The sequence below is a fragment of the Gopherus flavomarginatus genome, chromosome 1 (genome assembly GCF_025201925.1).
Source record: "Gopherus flavomarginatus isolate rGopFla2 chromosome 1, rGopFla2.mat.asm, whole genome shotgun sequence".
In the NCBI taxonomy this organism is placed as follows: Eukaryota; Metazoa; Chordata; order Testudines; family Testudinidae; genus Gopherus; species Gopherus flavomarginatus.
The window spans coordinates 206,835,506-206,855,769 of NC_066617.1; the positions used below are offsets into that span (position 1 = coordinate 206,835,506).

General features: G+C 45.6%; 1 protein-coding gene across 2 annotated transcripts; it reads right to left on the reverse strand.

Annotated features, from left to right (window-relative positions):
• Window positions 1-4,367: 4,367 nt before the first annotated feature.
• Window positions 4,368-19,995, reverse strand: PSMG1 (proteasome assembly chaperone 1). 2 transcript variants are annotated; one of them, XM_050916610.1, is made up of 7 exons: window positions 19,814-19,995; window positions 17,658-17,767; window positions 11,526-11,677; window positions 10,869-10,931; window positions 7,522-7,720; window positions 6,895-7,031; window positions 4,368-4,580 (listed from the first exon to the last, which is right to left on the reverse strand). In XM_050916610.1, the coding sequence occupies exons 1-7, from the start codon at window positions 19,942-19,944 to the stop codon at window positions 4,506-4,508; spliced, it is 867 nt and encodes a 288-aa protein (XP_050772567.1). In that variant the 5' UTR covers window positions 19,945-19,995; the 3' UTR covers window positions 4,368-4,505. The 2 variants fall into 2 exon arrangements, with proteins under 2 accessions (XP_050772567.1, XP_050772577.1); XM_050916620.1 differs by lacking the exon at window positions 19,814-19,995 and adding an exon at window positions 19,600-19,682.
• Between the last annotated feature and the right edge of the window lie 269 nt (window positions 19,996-20,264).

The window sequence follows — 20,264 nt, forward strand, 5'->3', positions numbered from 1 at the left end:
AGCTTGGCGTGTTTGGTTACAAACTTGCGGGCAACCATGGACCCAGGAGACCGAGACAAGTACGAGCCGAGGTCGTTGGGAAAGCCTGCAGACCTCAGATAATTGTTGCCATCACCTAAAACCGCAGTTGTGATAAGCAGGCTCCGGCTAGGGAGGAGACCAGGATCGCTCCTAGGAAGTCCAACCTCTGCGTGGGAACCAGAGTGGATTGCTCTATAGTAATCATCAGGCTTTGACCTGTTAATAAGACCGTGACGATGCCCACGCGCTGAGTGGTTTGTGTCTCAGAGTCTCCTCGGATAAGCGAATCGTCCAGATACGGAAAAACGCATATCCGACATCAGCGAAGGTAGGCGGCGACTATGGCCGTAAACCAGAAGTACTGACAGTTGGCTAGAAAGCGGAGGTATCTCCTGCGCGGAGGGAAGACGGCGTTGCGAAAGTACGCGTCCTTCATATCCAGGGCGGCATAGTAGCCCCCAGGAGGCAAGGATGGAATAATAGTTCCCATGGATACCGTGCGGAACTTCAACCTTATCCTAAACCGGTTGAGTCCGTGCAGAACTAGGAAGGTCTGAGACCTGCGTTCGAGTGGGGGACTAGGGCATAACGGGAGTAAAACCCCTTGCCCCTTTCGTCCATCGGCGTCTGCACCTCTTGTACGAGGAATTGCTCGTGAGAGGGGTCCCTGAAGGGGGACCGGGCTGGAACAAATTAGAGGTGGTACCTATGCTCCACCATGCGCAGGATCCAGCGATCTGAAATTAACTGGGGCCACGCCAGGAGAAAGCGGGATTGGGATCCCGGCCTGTGACTGGTACACCGCCCTCAGGCGCACCCTGGAAGGTTCGTCTTTGGTCCCAGTGGTAATTGCGAGGGACCTTGACCCTGGCTCTTTAGGGGTCCTGACGTTCGTCTGTGACCACCTTGGCCTCGCCGTTTGCCAAAGTCCTGTCTCTGGCTAGGCACAGAGTATGGCGGCTGGGGACAGAAAGGCCTGCGTTTGGTCGCTGGCATATGCATGCTGAGAGAGCGCATTAGGACCCTATTGTCCATCAGGCTTGGCAGCCTGGGGCTGTCCTTGCCGCTTGCCAACAAAGGGTAAATCCTGAATGGCCTACTGCAGCTCCGGCCGGAGGTTTGAAACCTGAAGCCATGAGATGCACCTCATGGCGACACCAAAGGCCAGAGTCCTGGCTGCAGAGTCTGCTGCGTCCAACGAGGCCTGGAGGGACGCTCTGGGTACCTTTTTTCCCCCGTCCTCCAAGACGGTAGCGAACTCTTGGCGGGAGTTTTGAGGGAGAAACTCCGTAAACTAAACTACCTCCACCCAGGTGCTATAATTATCGCAGCTAAGCAAGCCTTGTTGCTTTGCTACCCAGAGCTGCAGGGCCTCTGCAGAGTACACCTGGCGGCCAAACAGGTTCATTTGCCAAGCCTCTTTCGGTTTCGGGGCTGGCGCCCACTGGCCATCATATCAGAATCGTGGTCCTGAGCATAAGATCTGCGCATGTGGGATGACACAGATGCGTGTCCGGATGGCCATGGAGGTACTAAAAGAAGGCACAGGCAGAGTCTCTGACTCTATCGGACCTTGCCCGACTCGGCACCGGGAACCGGCACCGGGAGGCGTAACGGTACCTGGAACGAGATCCAGACCCCCAACCAGAATGGTGCCTGGAGGTCGACCGAGATCTCGAGGCTCGGGGAGAGGCTACAGGAGTCAAGGTACCTGTCGCGGACCCGGGAGTCGGAACGGTGCCGATAGCAGGTCGGCGAACGGGACACCGACCGGTGCAGCGAGTGCGACCAGTACCGATGAGGAAAACAGCACCGGGACTGCAAGTGGTGTCGGGCGTGCCGACAGGATCTGGAGTGTCTGCGGGACCGTGATCATGAACGGTGCCGCTCTGCTGTGTTGACAGAGGACGGTCACATGAAGAGAGTGAATCACCCGCACCGGCGGTGCCGGGGTCAGGCAGCATCGACTCTGTCATGGCAATGAGATCCCTCGCCGTTGGTAACGTCTCCAGCGTGGAGGGAACAGCGGGCTCAACCACAGTGCATACTGGGGAGCTGTCAGGCACCGGATTCGACGGCCCTCGTGGGACCGGGATCGACGGTACCGAGGTCGTCAGAGCTTCGGTAGGCGTCAGTGCCAGGCGATCCGAGTTAGATGAGCTGTCCGGCTGCGGTGCCGTCGGCACGGAAGCAGCAGGAGCAATAAGCTCAACCACGGCGCGCGCCGGGGAGCCGTCAGGCACCGGATTCTACGGCCCTTATGGGACTGGAATCGATGGTGCCGACGTTGTCGGTGCCTCAGAGGCGTTGGTGCTGGGAAATCCGACTTAGACGAGCTCTCTGGCTGTGGTGCCGTTGGCACGGAAGCAGCAGGAGCAGTAGCTCAACCACGGCGCGTGCCGGGGAGCCGTCAGGCACCGGATTCTACGGCCCTTGTGGGACCGGGATCGACGGTGCCGACGTCGTCGGTGTCGCAGCAAGTGTCGGTGCCGGGCGATCCTACCTAGACGAGCTCTCTGGCTGCGGTGCCGTTGGCACGGAAGCAGCAGGAGCAGTAGCTCTACCACGGCGCGTGCCGGGGAGCTGTCAGGCACTGGATTCAATTGCCCTGGGGGACTGGAATCGACGGTGCCGATGTCATCGGTGCCTCTGCAGGTGTCGGTGCCGGGCAATCCGACTTAGGCGAGCTCTCTGGCTGCGATGCAGGTGGCACGGAAGCAGCAGGAGCAGGGGGCTCAACCACGGCGCGTGCCGGGGAGCCGTCAGGCACCAGCAGGACTTGTAGGCTCTCTCGACCTCGGAGGAAGGGAGCGGTGCCGAGTCGACTTCGGTGCCGGCGACGGCCGGTGCCGAAAGGCCTTGGTAGTACTGGCGGGGTCCGGTGCCGAGGAGGCGCTTCTGCCAGCCGCTTGATCATCGCTCGGCGCCGAAGGTGGAGGGGTGGGTGAAAGTCCCGCTCCTTTTTGTTCTCGGCTTAAAAGCCTTGCAAATGGGGCACTTAGCTGTCAAGTGCAATTCCCTGAGGCACTTCAAACAGGAGTCGTGTGGATCTCCCTTCGGCATCGGCTTCTGGCAGGCCGAGCCCATTTTAAAACCCGGTGAGCCGTGCATGAGCTCCGGCACCGGGTTCATGGAAGGGGCTACTTCCTGAACCCTGCTAACAATTACTAACCTAACTATGTTAGCAGAGAAAAAATGTATAACTATACAAATATATATATAAAAGGATTATAACTGCATAACTATATACGAGAACTACGAGTAGCTAGGGAAGTGGAGGTCAGCTAAGCCGCGCTCCACTGTTCCAACGACCGACACGGGCGGTAAGAAGGAACTGAGGAGCGGGTGGGCCGGCAGGGGTATATATCAAGCGCCATGATGGCGCCACTCCAGGGGGCGACCTGCCGGCCCACTGAGTTGCTAGGGTAAAAGTTTTCCGACGAATGTGCACGCACGGCGCGCACACCTAACTGGAATGGATATGAGCAATCACTCGAAGAAGAATATTAACTTCTAAAATCATTTTAACTTTAAATACTGAACATTTAAACTATTTGCTTCTCTTTGAAAATTTCCTATTCAGCATAAAGGTGACTGTTGTTCTTACTACTCCTTTGTCAACTCATTTAAAGTGGTTGAAGCAAATTTTTGTTGTATGGATGTAGACAGACTTTTAATATTAAAGTCAATTTTGATTATTATTTTTTATTTGTATTAGTGCGGTACCTAAGAGTCGTGGACCACGTCGTGCTAGTTGCTGTTAAGATTAAAATCTTATTGGAACAGTTTTGGCCTGCAAAATTTCTGACTACCATAAAGTATAATTTCTCTTTATGTAAGAGAAAGCCGGCTAAAATATTGAGGCAAGTTCCAAAGTGAAGTAAAAATGGAGTCACGTATTTCACCTGCTTCCAAATAGCTGACAAGCAGAAGGGGTGGGAACATGGAATTACGTGTAAAAATACAATTCAGGATTCCATCATTTGCATTAGTAAGTTTCCAATATGTCTTTACCATGATATTTTTAACATATAAATATTTTGTATATAAAATTTGAAAACTTCTGAGTATCTTTATTCAGATCACCCACATAGATTTTTAAGACAACTCAAAATAAATGTAACAAAGTATGACATCATTAGATATTAAACCTACTTTTCTGTTTTAAATATAGCATGTGTATATTTAAAACAAGTCATTCAATCCACTTAAGGGAAAAATGTGCATCTTCTTTGAGTTAATAAACTGTTAAAAATATACTCCCATCTAGTGAAGGAAGAAAATTTGACATGTGTTAAGTCACTCTAGGCATTGAAAAAAGTGCAAATAAAGAGTACCTCAAAATATAAAAAAAACTATTAGGATTTATTCCACTTTTAAAGAAGCAGCTAGAATTCCAAAATATCTTCAAATAAGCAATTGGAGTTGACAAAGCACACATCAGACTTGAATGTACTGGTTGGTGATAAGTGTCCACTTTATCTTTATGTATAGATGTTATTATGAATTTCATTGGTTGTCACTAATTTCTTCAGTATCTCTGCGCTTTTGGACATATCCTAGTAAAATAAAGAAAGAGTCATCACTAGTAGGTTGCACAACACTTCAATCACACTCTTTTCTACCCCCTCAGAAAACTTTATTACAGTGAACAGCAATATGACTAAAACATTAACAACAACTCCTCGCTTAACATTGTAGTTATATTCCTGAAAAATGCTACTTTAAGCGAAACGATATTAAGCGAATCCAATTTCCCCATAAGAATTAATGTAAACGGGGTGAGGTGGTGTGTGTGTTAGGTTCCAGGGAAATTTTTTTCACCAGACAAAAGAGTGTGTGTATACTTATATACACACACATTATATATATACATATACACACACACACACACACACAGAATATAAGTTTTAAACAAACAGTTTAATATTGTACCCAGCAACGATGATTATGAAGCTTGGCTGAGGTGGTGAAGTCAGAGGGTGGAAGAGGGTAGGATATTTCCCAGGATGCCTTACTGCTAAATGATGAATGAGCACTCGGCTGTGCCCTCAAGGGTTAACACAGTGTTGTTAATGTAACCTCACACTCTACAAGGCCGCACAACTGGAGGGAGGTGAGATAGCATGGCAGAGACAGACACCCACTATTTGCATGAGAGAGAGAGACGTGCATTGCTCCTTTAAGTATGCTGACCCTACTCTAAGTACATTGCCTTTTTAAGTAAATCAGCAAGTTGAGAAAGCAATTGCTGCCAGCAAGCTCCCTCCAGTCCTGAGCCCTGTTGTGTTCCCGCACCCTGCTCTGTAAAGGGGGTTGGGGGATGGGAAGAGGAGAGGGGGACAGCCTGCCATTAGCACTCCTCTTCCCCTCCCCCCTCACACAGCAAGCAGGAGGCTCCCAGAAGCAGCTCCAAGGCAGAGGGCAGGAGCAGCACATGGCAGTGGGGGGAGGGTTGGCTGAACTGCCTGGCAATTCATAGTCTGCTGGGCAGCTGCCACACAGGGAACTTAAGGGGAGGAGAAAGCAGATGGGGGGCTGCCAGTCCACTCGGGTTCTAAGCCCCCACCAGCTACCTGCAATGGGCTGCTCTTCCTGCAAGCAGTGGACAAAGCAGGTGGCTGCCAAACAACGTTATAAGGGAGCATTGCAAAACTTTAAACAAGCATGTTCTCTCACTGATCAGCAACGTAACAACGTTAACTGGATGACTTTAAGTGAGGAGTTAGTCAATAAGTAAGAGTCAGGTGTTATGAAAGAAAGTATCTAGAGAGCTAGTGAAAGCTCCAAAGGAGTGTCCAGTTTAATCACACACTAGGACTCGTTGACCTGTAGTCTCTTGCTCAAATAGTTACACTCATAAAAGGGAGGGGGAAGAGGCTGTATTTTTATTTCCCCTCAACAAAGTTTATTATCATCAATTAGAAGCCTTGCTGGATCCTAAAATTCATAGGTGGTGTCTGAAAGCTGGAATTTGCATCTCAGTCACAGCTGAAAACAGGTTATTTCAAAGATTCTCCTACCAATCACTTTTTCCATTTAAACTCAAGTTCAACTGGCAAAAACAGAGCGAGAACTTTACAGAAGTCATTCTGTAAACATGTTCATTCAAAACATTTTAAAAAAAGGAAAATATTCAACTTTTTGCTTGCTGATGGAGACAGTGTGGCCTAGTGGATTCAGCACTGGACTAGGACTCAGAAGACCTGACAGTCATGGGGACTTTGGCTCCTGAATCCCTTTTGAAAAAATGAGATTTTGGCTCCTAAATCCAGTAGGTGTTGCAATACTGAGCATACCAAGGCCAAAAATACCTTTAAAAATCTGGACCTTTATGATTAATATGTCCCTGAAGTCTGTACTCTTTCAGCTTTAATAGAAGTTGATACAACTAAAAAAATTAACATTTTCAAAATAATGTTTAAATGAGATCTAGAATGGCTCTCATCTGATACACAGCTAATAGAATAGCACCATTTTGACTATGGATGCACAGTGGTAAGATATTAGCTCACGGACCAGCAAGCAGCATGAGTAGCTTAGAGGCTTTTAATAAGATCGATAGGAAGTTCTACTTACAATAGTCACTTGAAGTTATTCATTTAAATACCAGATTATAATAAATTCAAAAATGAAATGATTCTTGTGAATCTAGAGCTTCTCACACACTGTTGCTAAGAGGCTAATCACAGATGGAAGCAGTTTAAGGCATTTAAGTGTTCCAATTTGTAAGGTTTATATTCAGGATGGTCTGTTAATCCAAGCTTGTCTCTCTCAAATACTATACATCTAAGTCTTAATAGTCTACAACCTCAGACACTCCGATATTAAGAGAGAGAGAACTTTCCACTAATCTTTAAAATTAAGCTTTACCTTGACTAAACTCTTCAGATTCTTAGAAGAAAGCACAGGCTTGAATGCTTCAATTGTAACAGTGTCCAGTTTGATGACATCCGTGTAACACTGATACAGCACTGCAGGAATCTGCCATACTTGACAATAACTCAGAACTATATATAACCAAAAAGAAAAGACTGTTACATCAATGTAATCTAATCCACACTGCATAACATCTCTTTCAATTTAAGTAATATATCATTTTGCTATGGGGTTGCATCTCTGACCATCTTGGATAATAGCCCTTGAGGGACCATCCTCCAAGAACACATCTAATTATTTTTTAACTCAGTTATGCTTTTGGCTTTCACAACTTTCCCTGGCAAAGGGTTCCAGAGGATGGCTCTGTGTTGTGCCAAGAAGTACTTCCTTATGCCTACTAATTTCATTGGGTGACTCCTGGTTCAAGATATACTGTACGATGTAATGTTACGCAATTGGAGGATAAACTTAAAATTAGGATCATCAGTTAAACATTATGCTGTTCAAAATTAACATTCATCAATAAATGTCAACAGTTAGCACAGGACACAGGTATAACCTTGCAATGTAGCAAAAAAATAAATGAATGAATGCAAGAATATAAATGAAGTTGCGTAATACCAGCAGCAGGGAGACCCTGTACAATATTTGGCTGCTCCAGCAGTGGACAACAGGTGGTCTCTTTGAAATCTTTTGTCTTTAAAGCTTTCAGAAAAGGAGAAGGAAGTGTTAAAGTGGATTCAGGGGTTTTATAATCAGTTACAGGACATGTTGAAAGAATGGTTACTTGCAGATCCTCCTCCCGCATACAGCCAAAAACCTGAAATGAAAACATGAATTCCACCATAAGTGAGGTTTATGCTAATACAGGAATGGAGTCCAATTACAGAAGACTGGGTTCATTTTAGTTCAGATGGCAAAAAGTAGGAGGGGAGGGGTTGGATGGGGCGACAGGGGGCAGTCAGGGAGCAGGGGTCCCGGGGTGGGGGCCGTCAGGAATGAGAGAAGGGGTTGGATGGGGCAGCAGGGGGCAGTCAGAGGTGGGGGTTCCAGGGGCTGTCAAGGGACAGGGAGAAGGGGTGGGTGGATGGGGTAGAGGTCCTGGGGGGTCAGTCAGGAAGGATGGAGGGTTAGATGGGGTGGTGTAGGGGGCAGTTAGGGAGAAGGGGAGTGGAGGGGGCAGGGGTCCCTGGGGGCAGTCAGGAAGGAAGAGGGGGTGGATGGGGCAGCAGGTCTGGGTGTGGTCAGGGACAGACAGCAGGAGAGGTGGATGGGGCAGGGGTTCCGGGGCTGGGCCATGCCTGGCTGTTTGGGGAGACACAGCCTCCCCTAACCAGCCCTCCATACAATTTGTGAAACCCGATGCGGCCCTCAGGCCAAAAAGTTTGCCCACATCTGTGCTAGGTCATCATCTGAGACTGCTATAACATGAAATATATGTAGAATGCGGATTAAAAAAAAAAAAAAAAAAAAAGAGCAGGAGACATACAATTCTCCCCCCAAGAAGTAGAGTCACAAAATTAATTGACACATTATTTTTGTAATGAGCATCATCAGCATGAGAGCATGTCCTCTGGAATGGTGTCTGAAGCATAAAGGGGCATACCAATGTTTAGCATATCTGACATGTAAATACCTTGCAACAACGGCTACAGAAGTGCCATGCGAATGCCTGTTCTCATTTTCAGGTCACATTGTAAATAAGAAACAGGCACCAGTATCTCCAGTTAATGTACACAAACTTGTTTGTCTTAGCGATTGGCAGAATAAGAAGTAGGACTAAGTGGACTTGTAGGCTCTAAAGTTTTACACAGTTGTGTTTTTGAGTGCAGTTATATAACCAAAAAAATCTGCATTTGCAAGTTACACTTTCATGATAAAGAGATTGCAGTTCAGTACTTGTATGAACTGAAAAATAATTTTTTATCATTTTTGCAGTGCATATATTTGTAATAAAAATATAAAGTGAGCACTGTGCACTTTGTATTCAGTGTTGTAATTGAAATCAATATTGAAAATGTAGAAAAACATCCAAAATATTTAATAAATTTCAATTGGCATTCTTTTGTTATAAGTGTGATTAAACACAATACATTTTTTAAATTGCAATTAATATTTTTGAGTTAATCACGAGAGTTAACTGCAACTGACAGCCCTAATAGGAATACATTTTTGGATCCCTGACTCTTCCATGTACAGCCTTCAGATGTCACTACTTTCTACTCTAAGATCAATACACACTTACTAAAAATGGCTTCATTTTCTACATGGTCTTGTCGTTTTTACAACTGATAAGTTAGTAAAAATGTACAGATATCCCTCCTACCACCTTCTTAGGATTCATCACCATGAAGAAGACAAGGAACAATATGGGAAATATGCTACAGAAGTTCTCTTATTTATGTATATGGTAGCCGGACAATAAATTACTCCTAAAGGTAGGCAACTAATCCCCCACATTAATGTTTTGTTACCCTATAACTTGAAAACAAAAAGACTTGCTTCTGATGATTTATGCTTTCTCTGGGAGAGATTATGTAGTCATTGAAGAACCAGCAAAATTATGACATCACAAGAGATTGAAGGCAGAGCAATGGCAGTGGGGGAGGGGGGAGGGAAGAGCAGCAGAGGAAGAGAAGAGGGATTTTTAGTCAAACTGCTAACCAAAAAAGAAAGCTGAAGTTTCTATTAACATCTATTTAACTGCAATGCCTAATGGAATAGAACACTTGTTACAGATTAGCATCTCTGCCCCATCGATTGTCACACAAGAGCTCAGAACAACAAGCTTCCTAGAACCCCAAACCAGGAAAGACAAGACATGACATTGGTTGATTTGCTTAGCTGAGAAATATCATCAGTCTACAGTCCTTTATTTATTTATTTATTTATATTATATATTTATATATCTGCAAAGAGATTTTAAAATTGAATTGTATTTTTTAAATTATATATATATAGGCACAATTCAATTTTAAAAATCTCTTTGCAGATCTATAAAGCACATTTTATTTTCCTTTCTGCCTCATTGAGACTGCTACAAACTTTTTACCCAATTTGCATAATATTAACAACTCTTATGATTTTACCTAAGCCTCGCAACATCTGTTGTGTTTGTTAATACTTCAGTTCCTGAAGTCAAGTGATTATGTGAATCTGAGCTTTCATTTTAAAAAAAAAGTTCACAACCCATGAGGTTGCAGGAAAAAAAGATCATGAAAAATATGACCTGAGTGTACACTACACTTCAAAAACTAGAAGGCAAACAAAAATAACCCAATATTTAAGAATTTCATGATTTTGAAGTTGATTACATAATAGTTCCAGACTGGACTCATGCCTTTTGAGTGACTGGGGTTGACAATATTGTGAACTGTTCCAGCAGCAGCCTCTCTGTATGGCAGAATTATAGTGATGGAACAAAAGAGGCAGGAACTGAGCATTTCTCCCTCAAAGAAATCAGAACACACACTCCTCAGTGAGGACTTTGTCCATGCCAAGTTTCAAACTAGTTATTTTTGGCAGCCGTAGCCCTGTACAAGTGCTGTTATACTTTTCTTTCCTAAACAAAACAAAACAACCACACCACAAACACTCAATTTTTTCCCCCATATTTCCATAACTCAAAAGTGGTCAGAATAATTCACCTCTGTTGAAATCAACAATGGAAAATTTAATCCTGAAAGGCAAATGTTTCTGAAAATGAGTATGAGAAAACAGAGGCTCTCTTCTGGAAACTGTTTTAGAAAGTTTAACTACAGCAGACGCAGCTATGATGGGATTAGACAGAACTTCTTGGTACAAAATTCAAACAACATTTAGTTTTCTGAGTCGGAGGCAGGGGAGGAAGAAAGTGATACAGAAAATAACTGAGCATTCTAAGCAGAAATGTTTTGTTTTTCTTATAAGAGGTTCCACCCCCCACCCCGAAAAAATCTTTGCTTAACTCCTGTTAATCTCAATTTTACCTTTTCAAGCCACTGATATTGCTGATCTTCAGCCACATAGCAATTGCACTGGCACAACAATACCTAAAAAGACAGACTTGTAAACAAGTGATTCAGACAACTCAGTTACAGTCCCTTTCTGTCTCATATTAAAAAGATATTGACTCTACATGAACATGATATTGATTACACTCATACTATATACTACTACCATTTCAATGAGGATTTTCCATCTGCAACTGATATGAAGCACTCCATCTTGCCATGAATCTTCCTTGTACTGCACATAAAGGGCCAGATATTCATCAGGTGTAAGTCAATGTAGCTTTATTACACCAGTTTATGCTAACTGAGGATATGACCCAAAATGTTCACAGAGAACACCTATTAGTACTAGACTTTGAGGGTGGAAGTTAACACCTAGAAGTAACCTTGAATTCCATAATTTAATATAGCTACATGGCAGAGTTGAGTACCCTAAACTTCCTGAAATGCAGCTCATGTCTCAGCAACCTCATCAAGTGAGCTGACAAATCACATTTTTTGATGTGGTAAGCTAAGAATACTGCAACCTTACTGGTTTTCTTTTCTGAAAAGGATTCTCTTACTGATTTCATGTTGAGAAAAAGAGATAAGGGGAGAGAATCATTTCTAAATGCAAACATATATGCCACTTACTGTTGGATCAGATATTAATTTGTAGAACAAACAGAAAGCATCTGTTGGAAGAACACTTGTTGTATTTGATGTTCTGCACCACTCGTTCCACAATTTGACAGAGCCAGCTGCTTCCCAGCATCCAGAATTCAGAACAAATGAGGACAGGAAAGCTGTGAACAACATCAGTATTAGTTTATATAGTAATATCAGATAGATGAGACATTCCCATTAAAACAAAAGTCACGTAAAACCTCTTGAACTGGATGACTACAGTTTGTTTGTGGTTGAGGTTTTCTGGGAAGAACTCATTATCAATTACATTAAGTTAGTGGTTGCAACAAAACCACAAACTCTAGTACCCTTTCACCTGGAAAGACCAAGAATTAAAGTAATCAAATATTAATGTCATTTAAAAAAAATCCCAGTTAATATTAATCAAATATATGTTTTGTATATTCTAAATACTTTGTGTCACATGAAATATTTTGTTTTTCTCATCAGATACTATAAAATAAACATAAAAATGTTAACCCTTATTTGTCATTGACGCAACAGACACTGTCCACTGTGCAGAGAGAACCATCTCCCTTCAAAATCAGTATCAAATCTAGTGCATTCATTAACTGGTTGAAACTACAAGATATGTTCAGAATCTTTTCCCTTTCAGACTCATCTCTCATGATTAGACACTCAAACAGAACACGCTAGTATGCACCTATTTCCACCACCCCAGGGAATGAGTGCTACATTCATCTCAAAAACACACCTCCCACACGGCAATATAAGCCTCCATCACAGTGACCATGATACAATTTTCAATTCTGAAACAAATCAAATCCAAGTAGTGTAAATAGCAGGAGTGTACTATTCAAATAATACTTGCACTTTTGCCTTAATGAGTGAAGCAGCTTTTCTTATCTTGTTAATCCACATAATCATGGCTTTGGCACTAGCTTCTTCCTCAGCACCAAAACTCAGAGCAAGGCTCTGCTTCCTTTTGCCAAAAGTGAATTCACAATTTACAGTAAGTGATCAAAAGGGCTTGAAGAATTTATCAGACACCACCTAGCCAGAGACTAAGCATACTGATCAGAAACCAATATTAAGAGAAAAGAAGGGAGGCCCCTCAAGTAAAATCCAAGGGCAAATCCCTGATAAAGTCAGATTTCATTCCTAGTTGATAGGAAAGGAAGGTGCTAGAATTCCTATCCTACTCCACTCAATGCTCCACTCTCTGAGGCTTTGTTTAGACTAGTATTTAAAGAGGTTTCAGACCACATCAGCTAGTTCAAACTAATACATGCCTTCAAAAATTCTAGTTAAGACCAGGCAAGCTGGACATTAGCACATGCTAAGAAGGTCAAGCTAAAGCCATGGGGGACGCAAAAAGCCCAGGCTTTAGCTTGACCAGCTTACCAAGTGCTAAAGTATAATTTAACTAGTTAAGACAAGGCCTAGAATGTGAGAGTTGGATTATGGTAGCTAGTTCAAACTCACACTGCATCTTTAAACCCTGGTCAAGACTAGATTTAAATAGGGTTTGGAAATTTGAAGTGCCAGTCCACCCTTGAGCTGCTGGAAGGAGCTTTTCCTCTTTCCTACCAGTAGGAACTCACACTGCAAGAGAGAGGTGTCTTAATTATTATTCTCTCATCCCAGTTTCCTGGCTGTTATAAGGCAGGACAAGCAGATATACAGTAACTCCTCGCTTAACATTGTAGTTATGTTCCTGAAAAATGCTACTTTAAGCGAAACAATATTAAGCGAATCCAATTTTCCCATAAGAATTAGTGTAAATAGGGGCCTGGTCTACATTACACGTTTAAACCGATTTTAGCAGCGATAAACCGATTTAACGCTGTACCCGTCTATACTACGAGGCCATTTATATCGATATAAAGGGCTCTTTAAATCAGTTTCTGTACTCCTCCCCAAAGAGAGGAGTAGCGCTAAAAATGGTATTACCATATCGGATTAGGGTTAGTGTGGCTGCAAATCGACGGTATTGGCCTCTGGGTGGTATCCCACAGTGCACCACTGTGACCGCTCTGGACAGCAATGTGAACTCGGATGCAGTGGCCAGGTAAACAGGAAAAGCCCCGCAAACTTTTGAATTTCATTTCCTGTTTGCCCAGCGTGGAGCTCTGATCAGCACGGGTGGCAATGCAGTCTCAAATCCAAAAAGAGTTCCAGCATGGACCGTATGGGAGATATTGGATCTGATCGCTGTATGGGGAGACAAATCTGTTCTATCAGAGCTCCGTTACAGAAGACGAAATGCCAAAACGTTTGAAAAAAATCTCCAGGCTACACAGTGCTGCGTGACAAGCATAACGGAAAGCCAAAGAATCAAATGGACGCTCATGGAGGGAGGGAGGGAGGGAAGGAGGGTACTGGTACTGAGGACTCCAGCTATCCCACAGTCCACAGCAGTCTCCGAAAAATATTTACATTCTTGGCTGTGCTCCCAATGCCTGTAGGTTCAAACACATTGTCCAGCGTGGTTCAGGGTATAGCTCGTCAATTTACTCCCTCTCTTCCCCCCCCCCCCCGTGAAAGAAAAGGGAAAGAAATCGTTTCTTGACTTCTTTCAGTGTCACCCTATGTCTACTGAATGCTGCTGGGAGACGTGATGCTGCGGCAGTGAAGAGCAGTATCCGCTCCTCTCCCCTCCTCGGTGGCAGATGGTGCAGTAGGACTGCTAGCCGTCCTTGTCATCAGCCCGTGAGTGCTCCTGGCTGGCTTCAGGTGAGGCTGGCCGGGGGCGCCTGGGTAAAAATAGGAATGATTGCCGGTCATTCCCAGTAGATGGTACAGAACGGCTGGTAACCGTCCTCATCATAGCAACTGGGGGCTGAGCTCCATCAGCCCCCTCCCTTTCCTGTGTAAAGAAAAGATTCTGTACTGCCTGGACTATCATAGCAGCGGGATGCTGGGCTCCTCTCCTCCACACCGCTTAATATCCTGCCTGGACTATCATAGCAGCGGGATGCTGGGCTCCTCTCCCCCGCACCACTTAACATCCTGCCTGGACTGTCATAGCAGCAGGAGGTTGCCTCCCCATTTTATCTCACTAACAAGTCACTGTTTCTTATTCCTGCATTCTTTATAACTTCATGACACAAATGGGGGGGACACTGCCACGGTAGCCCAGGAAGGTTGGGGAGGAGGGAAGCAACGGGTGGGGTTGTTGCAGGGGCAACCCCTGTGAATGGCATGCAGCTTGTCATTTCTGCGGGAGCTGACATGCAGCAGCTGTGCTCTCTGATACACTGGTTCTCTAGTACACTTGCCCCATATTCTAGGCAGGACTGACTATTTTTAGATACCATAAATGAGGGATTGACTCGGGGATTCATTCCCATTTTTGCCTTTGCGCCTCCAGCCGACCTCAGCCAGGGGCACCCATGAGAACAGCAGACAGTACAGAACAACAGATAACCGTCATCTCATTGCCAATTTACAATGGCAGCAGACGGTACAGAACGACTGATAACCGTCTCTGCTATCATGCAAAAGCAAGTTAATGCTGCTGTGTAGCGCTGCAGTATCGCCTCTGTCAGCGGCATTAGGTAGACATACGGTGACAGTAAAAAAAAAAAAAAGCTGAACGGGCTCCATGGTTGCCATGCTATGGCGTCTGCCAGGGCAATCCAGGGAAAAAGGGCGTGAAATGATTGTCTGCCGTAGCTTTCCCAGAGGAAGGAATGAGTGACAACGTTTACCCAGAACCACCCGCCACAATGATTTTTGCCCCATCAGGCACTGGGATCTCAACGCAGAATTCCAAGGGGCGGGGGAGACTGCAGGAACTATGGGATAGCTACGGAATAGCTACCCACAGTGCAACGCTCTGGAAATCGACGCTAGCCTCGGACCATGGACGCACACCCCCGAATTAATGTGCTTAGTGTGGCTGCGTGCACTCGACTTTATACAATCTGTTTTACAAAACCGGTTTATGTAAAATCGGAATAATCCCATAGTGTAGACGTACCCAGGGAGACTTAAATTCCAGGGAAATATTTTTCACCAGACAAAAGACATATACACCTCCACCCCAATATAATGCGGTCTGATATAACGTGAATTCAGATATAATGCGATAAAGCATCACTCCGGGGGACGGGGCTGCTTTACCTTGTTATATCTGAATTCGTGTTACTGCAAGTGGTTCCTCTGCACCCCCTCCCCCCCCCCCAGTTACTTGCTGCCTCCCTGAGGCCCCCCTGCCCCAGGTCACCTCCACTCCGCTTCCTCCCACGAATGCGTCGCAGTTCTGCTTCTCCCCCCTCCCTCCCAGGCTTGCCACACCAATCAGTTGTTTTGCGCGGCAAGCCTGGGAGGGAGGAGAAGCAGAGATGAGTGGCATGCTCGTGGGAGGAGGAAGAATGGAGGTGAGCTGGGGCAGAGAGCGGTTCCCCTGCGCCCACACCTTACTTGCTGCAGCCCCCCCATCCCAGCTCACCTCTGCCTTCACCTCCTCCGCTTCTCCTCCCTCCCAGGCTTGCTTGGTCAAAGAACTGATTGGCATGACAAGCTGGGGCGGGGAGTGGGGGAAGAGTGGTAAAAGTGGTTCCTCTCCCTACACCATTGTAACGATGTCTCACCTATAACATGGTGAGATTTTTTGTCTCCCAAAGACCATGTTACATTTGGGTAGAGATGTATATATACACACACAGTATAAGTTTTTAACAAACAATAATACTGTACACAGCAATGATGATTGTGAAGCTTGGTTGAGGTTGAGGAGTCACAGGGTGGAATATTTTCCAGGGAATGCCTGACTGCTAAATGATGAACTAGCACTTGGCTGAGCCCTCAAGGGTTAACACAGTGTTGTTAACGTAGCCTCACACTCTACAAGGCAGCAGGAATGAAGGGAGGAGACACAGCATGGCAGAGAGAGACACAGAAACACACCCACCTTGTGTGTGTGCACGCGCGCGAGAGATGTGCATCGCCCTTTAATTACGCTGACCCCACTCTAAGTACATTGCCTTTTTAATTAGATCAGCCAGTTGAGATAGCTGCTGCTGCCAGCAAGCTCCCTCCAGTCCTGAGCCCTGTCCTGTTGACCCCTCAATCATCCCGCTCTGTGGAGATGGGGGGCAGGAGGACACCCTGACATTAGCACCCCACCCCACCATACACACAGCAAGCAGGAGGCTCCCAGAAGCAGCTCCAAGGCAGAGGGCAGGAGCAGCACAGAGCAGTGGGGGAGGGAACAGCTGAACTGTCTGGCAATTCATAGTCTGCTGGGCAGCTGCCACACAAGGAACTTAGGGGAGCTGATAGGGTCGCTGCCAGTCCACCCTGGTTCCAAGCCCCCACTAGCTAGCTCCAATGGACTCCTCTTTCTGCAAGCAGTGGACAACGGAGGCAGCTGCCAAACAACAGCTTTAATTGATCAGCAATGAAACGTTAACCAGGATGACGTTAAGTGAGAACTTACTGTATCTCTGCTACCCTATGTGTCCCAAAACAGATTATTTGCATTCCGCTGTAAAAAGCTTCAGTGCCCGCCTTTGCTCCTACTCTTAGCTTCTGAGTGGCAGACTGAAAGTGACATGAGTGATGAAGTCTTCTTTATGGGATCATTTGCATTTTTCAAGACGCATCAGATAACCATATGGGATAGATACTTTTTAAAAAACGTATTTTTAAATGCTACCTCCTGCAGGTATCAAAAGAAATAAAGTAATGACACTTTCAGTATGGCAAAGCAATGTACAACTTCAGAATTATTGGTGCTGTCTAAAAATGCATCATTACCTCAACTTACATTTGGAAAGTTCTCTTCACCAACATCAGGTCTAAAAGTTTATCCCCTGAATGAAAAACGGAAGTAATTAAAATCCCTCCAGAGCATAGTCAGAATGCCTCCTATAGGAGCACTGCAATTCTCTACCCATTTTGCCAGGAACCCAGATTGCTGCTATCCTTTGCATAAAAGGGAGTTTAACAGTCATGGTGAGAACCAAAGCAAAATCAAACATGGCTTCAAGTAGAAAAGCACCATCTTAGCACGCACACCTTCCCCATGTTCCTACTTGCTACTGCTCAGTATTCAAAAGTTACAGTGGGAGCAGGGCAAAACAATTGTATAGAGTTTCTAAAGCTTTTTTCTCAGTCTAGACTACTTACCTACAGAATTATATCCTATCGCCAATATAAACTTAGAGCAAGGAAACTGCTCATCTGTAAAGCTTCCAGTAGATGCACTTAACTTCGAACTCCAAAGGATGTGGACCTCCCTAGCATAAAGAAAAAGAAATAAATAGGTTAAATGCAAACAAAACAAACAATGGATAAGAACACAGTTTGTGCAATAAGGTTAGATCCATTTACCTCTCTCTATGATCTGGAAAGACAATACAAAAATTGTTTTTGTGAGAATCATCCTACGTTACACAAATGAAGGAACACAAGCCAAAACAGGGAAAAAACAGGTTAAAGAATATTTAGATAAGTTATATGTATTCAAACCAGAAGAACCTGATTAAATTCACCCTTGGGCATTTAAGTAACTAGCTGGAGTAATCTCAATACCATTTGCGATTATCCTTGAGAACTCATGGAGGACAGGTGAGCTCCCAACAAACGGAGAAAAGCAAACAAAGAACTGAGTTTTTAAAAAGGGAACAAAGGACTTGGGGAATTACAGACCTAACTTCAACACCTGGAAAAATACGGGAACAAATTATTAACTGATCAAATGGTAAGCATCTAGGGGATAACAGGGTTCTAAGTAATTGCCAACATAGATTTCTCTAGAACAAATCATGTCAAGCCAACCTAGTTTCTTCCTTGGACAGGGTTTCTAGCCTAGTAGATATGATATATTTTAATTTCAGTAGGGCTTTTGACACAGTATCACATGACATTCTAATAAGCAAACCGGGGAAATGTCATCTAGAAGAACTTACTATAAGGTAGGTACAAGATTATGGTCTTTCAATCAGTTTAAGAGTAGTAATAAATGGCATGCAGTCAAACTGGAGAGATGTATATAGTGGAGTCCCACAGGGCTCTGTCCTGAGTCCAGTACTATTCAATATTTTCATTAATGACTTGGATAATGGAGAGTATGCTTATAAAAATCTGCAAATGTCACCTGAATGGGAGGTCTGCAAGTACTCTGGAGGACAAGAATAGAATTCAAAACAACCATGACAAATTGGAGAACTGCTCTGAAATCAACAAAATTCAATAAAGATGAGTGCAAACAAAGTACTACGCTTAGGAAGGAAGAAATCAAAAGCACATCTACAAAATTAGGAATAATTGGCTAGGCAGTAGTATTGCTGAAAAGAATCTTGGGGTTACTGTTGACTCATTCAATTTGTGGTCCACTACATGATGCAGTTACGAAAAAGGCTATCATTCTGGGGTGTATTAACAGGTATGTCAGATATATAACACAGGAAGTCTTGACCCACTTTATTTGGCACTGGTGAGTCCTCAGCTGAAGTTGCATGTGCGGTTCTGAGCACAGGCAAATGAGGACAAACTGGAGAGAGTCCAGAGTAAAATCATGAAAATGATGAAGTGCAGAAAACTAAAAGGTTAAAAAAAAACTAGGCATGTTTTATTCTTGAGCAAAGGAGATTGAGGGGGCTTAGAAGGGGAGAGACTTCATAGTCTTCAAATACCTTAAGGGCTGTTACAAAGCCCACATGTGCAGCTGGTGGGGTGGGTGATCCAAGTAATTTATCTTAATTTGCAGCAAGGGAGATTTAAGTTCCATATTAGGAAAAAAATCCATCTATAAGGCTAGTTAAGCAGTGGAAAACTCGTAGGGATATTGTGGAATACGCAGCCTGGTCCAACCTGTTCATAAACCCCTCTGAACAGCTGTCAGCGATGGGCCAGGTATACCCAGTCCTGCCTCACCACAGGGGACTGGATTAGTGACCGACACTGCTCTGACTCCTGCCTGACACCCAGAGAGACAAGAGGAAGGGAAATAAGCTCAGCCCAGCAGCTGAACTGCGCACCTGCCCCCGACACGAGAGGGCGGCACTGGGATCGCCGCCCCGCCCCCCGAGACTTTATGAAGACAACGGGCCCGATCCCGCGTTTTCACCACAAACAGCGTCCAGGCGCCGCATCGCTCGGGCAGCAGCGCCGCGCCCGCCCCCCGGGCAGGACCATCCGCGGCTGACACCGCCGGACTCTCGAGCTCGCGCCCTGCCGCCTCCCGCCCGCTCCAGCGAGGGGAGGGGGAGGGGGAGGGGGAGGGCGCGGTCCGGCTCCTCCCCCAGGCTCGCGCCCCCCCGCGCGCTGCCCCCCCCCGACACCTTTTCTTCTCCAGCTCCCTGCGGATCTCGCGGTCCTCGGGCGTCTCCTCGCGCTCCCCCGCCACCTCCTCCTCCTCGTCCACCCCGGCCCGGGACGGCGCCGCCACCACCTCCCCGAAGAACGTCGCCATCGGGCCGCCCAACCCCCACCGGTAACAAGGGCCTCGCGGAATGGCCCTTCCCGACAGCTCAGTCGCGCTGGCCACGCCCCCACCCACAACTGCGCAGGCGCCAAAGAACGTCAGCCTCGCTAGAGCGTGGGGCGGAGCCGTTCTAGCCCAATGGCCGCGTGGGAGCGAGGGGCGGGAAGGGCGCCGCTCTAGCGCTACTGGGCACAGCGAGCTGCGGAGCCGCTCTAGCCGCACACACCATAGAGCAGCTGCTCTGGCTTCCTGCAGCTCCCGGCAGCAGCAGCACGTCCCGTCTCCGGCTCCGAAGCGTAGGGGCAGCC

Excerpts from the sequence above, each read along its gene's own strand:
- PSMG1 (XM_050916610.1), bottom strand. The coding sequence starts at position 19,944 with ATGGCGACGTTCTTCGGGGAGGTGGTGGCGGCGCCGTCCCGGGCCGGG. Across the intron at positions 11,678-17,657 it reads GATAGGATATAATTCTGTAG|CTTTCCTGTCCTCATTTGTT; the intron begins GTAAGTAGTCTA and ends TGTTGTTCACAG. Across the intron at positions 10,932-11,525 it reads AATTAATATCTGATCCAACA|GTATTGTTGTGCCAGTGCAA; the intron begins GTAAGTGGCATA and ends CTGTCTTTTTAG.